Source organism: Tigriopus californicus, chromosome 11 (assembly GCF_007210705.1).
Source record: "Tigriopus californicus strain San Diego chromosome 11, Tcal_SD_v2.1, whole genome shotgun sequence".
In the NCBI taxonomy this organism is placed as follows: Eukaryota; Metazoa; Arthropoda; class Copepoda; order Harpacticoida; family Harpacticidae; genus Tigriopus; species Tigriopus californicus.
Genome location: NC_081450.1, coordinates 15,173,806 through 15,184,953, shown reverse-complemented (window position 1 = coordinate 15,184,953; position 11,148 = coordinate 15,173,806). Strand labels below are relative to the sequence as shown.

General features: G+C 46.1%; 1 protein-coding gene across 1 annotated transcript in view; it reads left to right on the top strand.

Moving 5' to 3' along the window:
* LOC131891207 (ribosomal protein S6 kinase alpha-5-like) overlaps window positions 1-9,937 on the top strand; it is an 11,395-nt gene extending 1,458 nt beyond the window's left edge. Inside the window, exons 2-10 of the mRNA XM_059240730.1 lie at window positions 5,655-5,738; window positions 5,818-6,036; window positions 6,497-6,612; window positions 6,707-6,901; window positions 7,499-7,703; window positions 7,796-8,130; window positions 8,199-8,414; window positions 8,505-8,921; window positions 9,026-9,937. Of these exons, the coding sequence (XP_059096713.1) occupies window positions 5,655-5,738; window positions 5,818-6,036; window positions 6,497-6,612; window positions 6,707-6,901; window positions 7,499-7,703; window positions 7,796-8,130; window positions 8,199-8,414; window positions 8,505-8,921; window positions 9,026-9,937 (2,699 nt within the window). The remainder of the gene's footprint in view (window positions 1-5,654; window positions 5,739-5,817; window positions 6,037-6,496; window positions 6,613-6,706; window positions 6,902-7,498; window positions 7,704-7,795; window positions 8,131-8,198; window positions 8,415-8,504; window positions 8,922-9,025) is intronic.
* Window positions 9,938-11,148: the final 1,211 nt, after the last annotated feature.

The following is an 11,148-nucleotide window of genomic DNA, read 5'->3' as shown; positions in this document are numbered from 1 at the left end:
CAGCACACAATCCATCAGCTGTGGAAAGAAAGAAAGAAAGAAAGAAAGAAATTCGAACGGAAAATCCAAATTGGTTCATAACCGCGCATTGTTCGCCCAAATGGCGTGGACTTTACCCAACGGCATTGTGTTAGTAGATCAATGCCATCAATGCCATCTTGCCTGGCGTCTCTACTATAAGTATGTTCTACTTGGACATGTACTTCGAGTGCTACAACTCCTCTTAAAAAGCAAGAAGTCACAAGTCTCTCCCGTCTATTTGAAGGGCTTGTTGCTTGGTTTGCTGGTGGTTGGTTGTTGGTCTGTGCCTGACAGTGGCAGGAGTTCAATCGGCAGCGCCAACATCAACAACTGCCACTGCCACATCGAAGCCCTATTACAGTTTTTGTGGAAAAGAAACTTTCCGTTCCCATGTTCTGGGCTACCTGCCAACTGTTGTCGGTGAAATGTTTTATGTTTTACAAATCCTCACATCTGATCAGGGATTTTTGAATGGACAGACAAGGCGTATTGTGTGCATCAAAAACACATGGCCTTGAAGGTCCCGGAACAGATCATCAATGAACCTCGTCCGATTTCAAAATGTGCCTTATCCAAGTGGGTTGAAACATACAGAGATACGAAATTCCAATATCCGTCTTGTCTCGCATGTTATCATCTTGGTCGCTTCACACATGAGGAAGCCGTTTGCTCCATGAAGAACGGAGCAGCCCCTTCCAACCTGAGTCGACTAAGAGCAAGAGCAAATGGTTTTGACTTTGGCATAGTTTCAGAATGTGTGTCTGTAAGCCATCGAAAGGGAAAAATCTTCTCCAACTTTCACCAAAAAAAAAATCCGCCTGCTCGTCGTCATCGTGGCAAAGGAAGACCTCTGCAATTGCTTTGCCACAGGTTGAACAGTACACAATCATGACGATGGTGGCACCTCTCTCTCTGGTCGAGGTGCTTCCACGACACGGTTGGGCCGGGTTGGATGGTTCTCATGATTGTGATATGATGGTCTGAAGTATCAGCATAGTGAGTGGTTTGGGATTGGACGGGAGAGAAGCGAGGAGCTGGGCCATGACTGCTGCCAACGCCAATGGATTTCCTACCAAGAAGACGAGGGAACCAAGGCGATCCCATTGAGTGTTAGCTCTGGTAAACCATGGCCACAACTGTTAGCCAAGAGGCATTGACTGTGCTCTTCCTTCGGTTAAGTGGACGTGTACAGTCACTCAGCTACTACTCCACTACCAACCATTGCACTGGCACAGATTCAGGTGGTGGTACCTCCCTCCTAGGTTCCCGGTGTAGCCAAACTTGGCAGAAGAAGACAGATTGCATTTGAGAGGCCCTACCTTCTCCCCTCTATGAAAATGTAGTTTGAACAAGAACGTTTGAACGAACGAACGAAAGAAAGAAATCTTTTGCCATGCGGCATTTCTAGGGCAAACATAATGTGCCAAAGCTACTTTCATTTCTTTCCAACCATGAACGAAGAAGGCCATACTCGAAATGATCCATCCAATTCATCTCCATAGCGAGGGCACAACCCGCCCCTCCTGGCCTATAATATCATCATGCCATTTTTTGAAGGGGGGGAGGGGATCGATCTCCTCTTGTTTCAATGCCAATAATGTGAACTAGCCCTGAGTTTTGAGTAATGTGGGTCACTAGAATTGAGAAGGCTGGTGAGATTTCAATCGAAAACACCTGAAGTGAAGATCGTTTAGCTGCTCCTTCACCAAACATTTGGCCAAGAGTAAATGTTGCGAGGTGTGATGATGCCAAAGAACAATTATCCTCATGTTAGCAAATATATCATGAAGGAAGTGTTTTCTAAAACCAAGCCACGATGTTCTCTTAAGACTCTTCCGTTATGCTTATGGTCACAACTTTGATATTTTAAAGATGTGAGTGAGATGATGCTCTTTTGTAGACGAAGGATTTGCCGGAAACGGGGGTTCATAATCAACCTTGGCAAGACGTTCCTAAAAACGTTTCCAATGCTTTTAAGGCTGGCTCAACTCAGCTGAGCGAGGCATTGGTTGGCAAAGTTGAACTTCTCGTGTACTACGCATTTCCAAATCAAGACCAGATATGATCTGAAGAGAGAGGTTGCCATGATGAATGAAGAATGTACAATATATGCACATGTGCGAGCTCCTCTATGTGTGTGTGTGTGTGTGTTTCAATCCTCGTCCCTTTGAGAAGAAAGATGCGCTTTTATCACTTGAGAAAAAATTGAGCAAATAGAGGGAACATTATTCTCGCTTGGAGTGAAGTCTCGGAAATTGGCCAAACGTCAAGAATTCCAAAGGCAAAAACTTGCACAAGCATGCACAGAGTGAACGCTTCATTGTCGTCTTCAGAGACGTGAGGAGGTAGCTAGGTACGTGGCTTTGAATTCAAAATGTACCACTCTCTCATCAAGAGCCTGAGCCATCCATGGATGGCTGTTTCCATCCAAAGTGGAAGTGGTGCTAGTAGGGTATAGTAGGTATCTAACGATCGCGATTTCATATGATGTCTATTGCCCAACAACTGGTGAAAGTGCCACTCGCTCCTTTGTTGGACACATTTATAATTCGTCTAAATACTTTCCAAGATCCTGGTTGGATTTTTAAAAAATCGACTGAATTGCTCCACAATGGACGACAAGAGGTCCTCGTCAAGGAGTTCTTAGTACCAACTTTTCCATTCTCAAGTCACCATATAATGGATTAGTAGAGTGCATACTACATAAATGTATGTCTATTAGCATTCTCATGAAGCCAACACTACGTTAGTGGATGAAGTCTTATTCTGCCTTCACCTGACACGTGTCTTCACGGAGAGAGACACATCGACACGCGCACACACACACCCAAGCAAAAGACGAAAAAGCCTCTATTATAGCTAGGTATACCACATACTGTGCGTACCTACAAGTCGTCGTTGCCGTCGTGGTGGCAAAAGCGGCAACAACATCCTAATGCAAATGGAGTATCTGCACCCGAAGAACTTCAAGAGCGCCCTCTGTCATTTTCTGTTTCAAGGCCCTTTGGGTAACTTTCAAGTTCTGCAACCCAAGGTCAAGATGGTGATGTGTTCTTGGCCCATTCCACTACCACGAGTAAAACATGAACTTTGCTTCAGATCAAGTAGTAGTGTCGTAAGAACAGCGCGGAGAATGAGCACACTCAGAAGCAGGAAAGAGGAGCAGAACGTTGAGCCCAACTATCGTGTCTGTACAGTGCACAGCACAATCGAGTTACACGACGGTTCTATAGACTAGTTAGTCCTAGATCGATACACGTAGACGGAGCTCTTTTTGGGTGGGACAGTTGTTGTCCCTTGGCGGAGACTCCGATCGCATCGCCGATTCGTTCGTTGACAACGTCAGTGGAATATCAACAACAATGTACTGTACATACATGCATAGATTGAAGTTCGTTCTAGAAAAAACCACAATGCGAACTAGTTTCAAATGGCAATTAGCAGTTACTTTAAGCAAGGCTGACATACTCATCGGTTTTCCTTGACTTGATAACATACTTTTCTTGTCCAATCGATTCCAAAAGCCACAACACAAAACACATTGCCGTTCTGATATCAAACGACAACTCCCACGTTCACATTTCTTCGAGAATCCGATATATTATATGTGTGCGATGTGTGAAGCAAAAACTCTTGAACGGGAATTTAATACCGACCTACCAACCCGCGTGCCTTCTTACAAATATAGAGACAATTACTTCAGTACGTATGTGGGTGCAACTCAATTAAAGAGCAAAAAGAGGAGCATTCCGAGCAATAATTGGCGCTCCCGAGTTTCGAGTGAAACGCTTACCAGAGAGGTGAATGCGCATCTTCAGAATTTCTTTGCCACATTTTTTTGCCCTGTTTCACTGCCTGGGGAAATGCCAACAATCTTAATTCTTCCAACAAAGGCCCTTGTTTAAGCTCGATCCCAAGGTTAGACTCGTTTGTTATCACTTAGAATTGTTTCTAGTACATTTCAAACACTTCGATCTGTCCAAAGAGCCTCGGGATACGATTTGCAGACGTCTGAGGCAATTGTGTGCCATCAATGTACTCGAGGATATTAAATTTAGCCGTCTCGACGAAAAGGTCAAATTGAGGATCATCACACCATCATCATACCTCCTCAATGAATCGTTTGTTCGAAATAATCCCTCTTAACAGGTGTTCCCTCCCCCCCCCAAGGTATTCTTGCTCAAGGATTGCTTCCAGGTTTTGGAACCAATGGCCGATCTTGAACCCTCGTGCCCTGACCTTGTTTCTCCGGGAACAAAGACAAGCAGACTCGAGAAAGCGTGGGCTGAGAGGCATGCTTTTTATCTCTGGAGGAGTGAGTCTGTTTTTATTCCTGCCATTCGCAGTCTTCTTGACTTGCGCCTGATCAGGACTTTCCCTCCTGGACGTACGAGTGTGGCTTTCACTCTCATACCAATCACAGTCACAAGCGGAAAGTTATCATGACTTTAGAAATCAAGTTTTTCTTTTCTCAAAATGGTCATTCGTTCGTACGGAAGTTCCAATGAATGGGAACGAACCGGAAGTAAGTAGGAACCCTGATGGGAAAATGCGTGCTTCTCCTGACAAGCAATCGAACGGGCGGGCCTTTTTCCCGGGCGCGTTGCAATCTTCTTTCGTGGTTTGGCTGGCTACTATCTAGTTTCCCTCTCCTTCTCGTGCAGCCTTTGGCCTCGTTTCGAAGGCCACCTTGACCCACATGTGAGGAAGAAGAAGAGGACGGATTGTCCTCTTGGCAGTCAATGGCAGTCATTGTCAAGAGAGTTTCCTCTTATATTTTGAGTTCAAGGGCAACCTCCATGTACGTAGAGACTAACTTTCTGTCACTGAATTTAACACATATTACGAACAGGGTTGATGTCGCTGCCACAAAGACCTCATATTCATAGGTGGAGGTTGGAGTTGTCAAAACTGAAACAAAGGACCATTTCAAGTTCAATGATGGCGAAAATCCGTGGTCCCACTCTGAATTGACTTAAAAATCCAGGAAGTTTGGGAAAGATACATACAAAAGTTCAAAATACATTCGCCAACAACGCAACTCCTGGCCAAGATTGGAATGCCAGAACAAGCTTACTCAATCCTTTGCAACTTGGGGATGATTCTCTCGATTGAGTGAATCCTGAAGAGCGATATCTCGATTGCTACATTGAGATTGCTCTGTCATGTTGTTGCAATTATTTTTGTAAGTTCAGCATTGCCTCGGGAGTTCCGAGGTGAACATGCTTGTTTCATCACCATGTGCGAAATTGCGAATAATTCAAAATCATGTTTCGAGATTTGAGCTCCTGATGGATGGACGGTTGACACTTTAATTTTTTTGCTATTGAGACATATGCCACATTTCCACAGGCACAATAACTGTCGAGGTTGAATCCTTCCAAACAGTATCCACATGAGGAATACTGAAGGTAAAAAAGCCGCGGAATCGCCATTAAATGTAACAAGGAAATGCCCCACAATTGAAATGCAGTACGTAACCCTCTAATCTCGCTCATCAGCCGAGCTGATTTGCCATTTCGAGAGACAACGGTCGTTGTTCAAGGACATCATTGCACGCACCACGTAGACACATTCAGAGTTGCCAGATCAAGGCACACTAAATAAAAACGGAATGTCCTTTTCATTTACAGGCGTGGACCCAGGTTATTACCGCAATGGAGCTCCCAAGGTGTCAATGAGAGATTTCGAGCTACTCAAGGTTCTAGGCACAGGAGGTAATCATTGAATAAATCATGGCCATACATCGACTTCCCCGAGTTATCATTCATGGCTCTTTTGATCCTATCATTGCAGCCTACGGAAAGGTGTTTCTGACGAGGAAACGAAATGGCACAGATGCAGGACGCCTCTACGCCATGAAGGTCTTGAAAAAGGCCACCATTGTGCAGAAACGGAAGACCACCGAGCATACACGAACTGAGCGACAGGTTTTACAAACTATTCGCCAATCGCCGTTCCTCGTTACGTTGCACTACGCCTTTCAAACCTCAAGCAAACTTCATTTGGTATTAGGTGAGTTAGACCGCCGTCTGCATGAACATTTCATCACGCGCCTGTCGCAAAAGGCCAGACAAGACACACACACACACCCTTCCCCTCCACCAAAGAGAGAAAGGAATTGTGTCCTACTTGCAATTTGAAGTCTGAGTGACTATTCATGTCGAAGTTGCTTAAATTTGTCGACCAGGCGTTTCATGGGGTCAAACAACCAAGATATCGTTTCCCTTCCAACCGCGATGAAGAAAGGACGTGTGCAAGTCATTGATTCATAGACACGCTCCCAATAGAGCAGCATTTGCACTTTCGGAAATGAATGGAGGGGGAGGGGAGGGCTTCATTTTTCGGCGGTCTGGCGAAAGCAGGCGAAAGGAGTTAGGTCATCTTATATTTTGGATCGTGTTCCATCCATCCACTCATTGTTCCATCTTGCACATTGAATTGAGCCCTCTCTCTCTCTTTCTCGTGGTTGTAGATTACGTCAATGGAGGAGAACTCTTCACCCACTTGTATCAACGTGAAAAGTTCACGGAGAATGAGGTGCGGATCTACATTGGAGAAATCGTTCTGGCCTTGGAACACTTGCACAAGGTGAGATTATTGCAGTGGCTGGCACAACGATCGTCTGTCTGTGACCCGTGAGGAAACCCCTTTTTTCATGATGTATTTATTTTCCAATTTGAAGAACAAGATCATCTACCGTGATATCAAGCTGGAGAACATTCTCTTGGATGGTGAAGGTCACATAGTCATCACTGACTTTGGACTAAGTCGGGAATTCCTACCTGAGGAGAAGGAGCAACGGGCCTACTCGTTCTGTGGAACCATCGAATACATGGCTCCCGAGATTGTGCGAGGGGGAAACCACGGCCATGATATCGTAAGTGTTCTCTCATTTCCCGAGGTCTTCAATTAAGCCGCAAATACTTTTTTGAAGATGGGCAAAGTTCTTGCGGGGAAGGGAACATAAAAAAGCGAGATAGAATGCTTCAAAACAAGTTCTGAGCAGACTTCGAGAGAAGTTGGATTCGGGGAAACGGTGAGTCGAGTGCTACTTGTTGGAATTATCCAAAAAATGGAGACAAAATGCATATCGATCCAACTTAAGTTCTGACGTGCAATCAAAATGGAGAAATTATACCTCTAGAAATTAAGCATTACGAAGTGACCTTCAAAATCTCGCCTAGCCTTTCTCTTTTCATCCAAGGCCATAAATGAACACTGGCAAGGGTCTTACTTAACCTTGGAGTTTCCAGAAAAAGATTAGCCTCAATGGGATAAGGCGTACAAATTGAAAGTACATTGCCACTACGTACAGTATGGCATAGTTTACAAATGTATTAAAAAAAATTCATTAGGCAACCACCAGGTAAAGCATCTAAATTACAGATTTTGAGTCGTGTCCAAGCGGTTAAATTCATAATAGAATTGGAATGCTTGAGATTGAAAATTCATATGTGTACTTTCGCTATTCTAGGCTGTGGATTGGTGGAGTTTGGGGGTCCTTACGTATGAGCTTTTGACTGGTGCCTCTCCATTTACTGTCGAGGGTGATAAGAACACGCAGCAAGACATTTCCAAACGGATCTTGAATGCCGAGCCCCTGATGCCAGACTTTCTCTCCAGAGAGGTCAAAGATTTCATCCTCAAGCTTCTGGTTAAAGACCCCAGGAAGCGATTGGGTAAGCTCTCGCTTCAATTACTCGATAGGCCAGCAACATCAGGAATAGTAAAATGAAATCAGAAATGTAAAATATTTCTTTTGTTCATTCAGGAGGTGGCCTTGGTGATGCTTTCGAGGTCCGAAGTCATCCCTTTTTCGTCCCGATCAATTGGGACGATCTGTTGCGGAAAAATATTCCCGCTCCATTCATCCCCAAGATTGGATCAGCCACGGATGTCTCCAATTTCTCAGAGGAGTTTACCAATATGGAAGTGGTGGATACGCCTGCCATCATTCCTCCCAACGTGGAAAACGTCTTCAGGGGCTACTCGTTCATTTCGCCTTCGATACTCTTCGCTGATAACAATGTGATATCCGATGACATGTTCCGGCCCAATCCAGACAAGAAACCAAGCACTTCCAATCTAGTCGGGTGCATCCTCAAGGTAGATCTTCATACTTTTGACCTGAGAATTTGAATCGAGTTTGGAAACTGATGTTCGTCCTTCCACAGAAATCTCCGTTCTTCCAAAACTACGATATTGACCTCGGTGATAAGCTTTTGGGTGACGGGAGTTATTCCGTTTGTCGGCGATGCTTCCACAAGGAGTCTCGTCGGGAGTTTGCCGTGAAAATCATATCACGCCGAGTGGATTGCTCGAAAGAGGTCGAACTGTTACGATTGTGTCAAGGCCATCCCAACATAGTCAAACTCATTGATGTGATCCAGGTAAAACACGGATTGGCCAATACAAAAACGCCAAGCGGACCAAACATCTCAACGCACCTGATGTTAATCCTTCTTCCATTGTTCCCTCAGGATGAAATTCATACTTACATTGTGATGGAAAATCTCCGCGGAGGAGAGCTCCTGAACCGAATTCGGAGCTTCAAACAATTCGACGAGTTTCAGGCTGCACGGATCATGACAAAACTCATGTCAGCCGTCAATTTCATGCACTTCCAAGGCGTGGTTCATCGAGACCTCAAACCCGAGAACATCTTGTTCTCGGATGATTCCGACACTGCCGAGTTAAAGGTGGTGGATTTCGGATTCGCCCGCCTGAAGCCCAAGAACAAAAAGGAGGGCATGAAAACCCCTTGCTTTACCCTCCAATATGCCGCACCTGAGGTTCTAAACCAGGCAATTGTGGGGCCAAAGAGCGGAGAGGATGCCACTATGCCCATGGATGGCTACGACGAAAGCTGTGATCTTTGGAGCTTGGGAGTTATTTTGGTGAGATTTCACTGGGATAGGCGCTAAATAATAAGAGCCCCCATGTTTTGGTTGATTATTCAGTTATCAATATTATTGTCAAAACAAACGCATTCATCTTGTAGTATGTGATGCTCTGCGGACGTTCTCCGTTCATGACTCATCGACCCAAAGACGACTCCGCATTTGCCATCATGAAGAGAATCAAGTCTGGTGACTTCAAGATCGACGCCATACACGAATCCGCGTGGAAAGCTGTTGGCCCCGCAGGCAAGCAAATCGTGAAAGGACTCCTGACCGTGGACCCAAAGAAAAGACTGAATCTCGACGACCTGTTCAACTCGACTTGGATTCGCCGATCCCTCCAAAGTAGCCGCTATCAAAGGAATGCCTTGAAGCCCTTACTTACGCCGGCCATTCTTCAACAACACCCTCTGGTCGCGGAACGGAGTCTCATGATGACGTTCAACGCCTTCCATCGCGTGACCCGTGAGGGAGGCTTGGCTCACTTCCCTCCTTCCCATCCAGCATCGGATGGTCAACCTCGACGCTACAAGATGTCCTCGTCATGTTCGTCGGGATTCGGGTCCCTCTCCAGTCAATCCTCGCTCTCCTCGCTCTCGCCAACCAAGACCAACTCAAACCCGTGGATGTATCCGTGTCAACCTCCCCCCGTGTCCAGCTCAAGTCAACAACCACTCATTCCAACACCGGAGCCGGATCGGAGCACCTTCAGTCTACAGAACAGTCCGCGCATTCAGGATTACCTGAATAGCCTGGCCTTGATTCAGCAGCTTCAACAGCAACATTGCACCCCTTCTAGTCATCCCTCCTCGATATCAGCCACCACACCCTCCATCGCTGCCTCCAGCCTTGCCACTAGCCTGTCCTCGTCCTCCTTGTCGTCGTTGTCGTCGTTGCCGACGTCTCATTCCCGCATGGCAGCCGAAGCACTGAGTGGCATCTCCTACCAAATGATGCCACTCAAGTCAGAATCTAGTGGAGCGGCTGTGTCGACTCGCCAGGACNGACACTAACCCTGGTGCTTTGATCTGGTTCAAGATTCTAATACATTAGGTATGTTTTAAATTACTAACGGTGCAATTGATAGGTTTCGTAAATCGAAGGCGGATGTACGGTACAGCAGATGGCAGCCGAAGCACTGAGTGGCATCTCCTACCAAATGATGCCACTCAAGTCAGAATCTAGTGGAGCGGCTGTGTCGACTCGCCAGGACGGCTACTCCGTCCTCCAAAGCCAGGCCTCGGTCTCGATTACACCCATGCCCATGTCCTTGCCCAGAACGCTCCAATGCGGCCCCACCACCACGACGTCAATGTTGTCTTCGTTGATGCCGGAGAGGCAAATCCTGCACCAACTCCTCCAAGGCGGTCCGATGACGCGGTCCCGGAAGCGAAAACTGAAAGACGAGGATGACGAGGAGGGCGAGTATCCCGACCCACGGGATGCACGGGGTGAAAAAATCTCGGTGGATGTGGCGAGCATAGCCCGAGCCTCGTTTCCCAGCCCAGCGCCCAACAATAATATTCCCTCCGTCTCCATCACGCCCATTCACGAACCCACCTCCAAAAAGGTTTACTCGTTGACCACGGCCACCTTTGCCCACCAGAACCCGCTGAATCCGCTGAGTCCCTTCCTCCACCAGACCCCCCATGCATCGGATCGGGTCACGGTCAAGGCCATCCCGTCGCCGCTCATTCCGGTGACGATCACCTTGGAGTGAGTGAACACAACGTTTTCCCATTGCGAAATAATTGCGTCTTCAGCCAACACGCTTGGACCGTTCTGGATGGGAACGACGGCAAGACACGAGTGAGGCGCTTGTGTGGGTAATAACCGTAATAAGGGATTGATTGTAATGGAAAAATAGTTGAATTTTTATCGGACCAGGTGCTGGTATTACTTTTAAGACCGATCGATTTCAGAGATGTATTATGTACTTATTCTGCTCACCACTGCGGGCGGCTCTATTGTGTATTAATGAAACCCCAATTTGACTCAAGCACAACTTGAATACTATCTATGACGGTGCAGCCTCCCCTGAAGAAGAATTTATTACTTTCGTATTTATTGAACCCTCTTCCTTCCCAAATTATCCATACACTTTATGTAAGAATTTTTGTACGATGGATGTGAAACACATATTTTACAGAAATTCTTATTGGAAAATTCTTATAGTCGCTATCACACGATGCAATATATCCATGAAATTAAACCAAATATACCC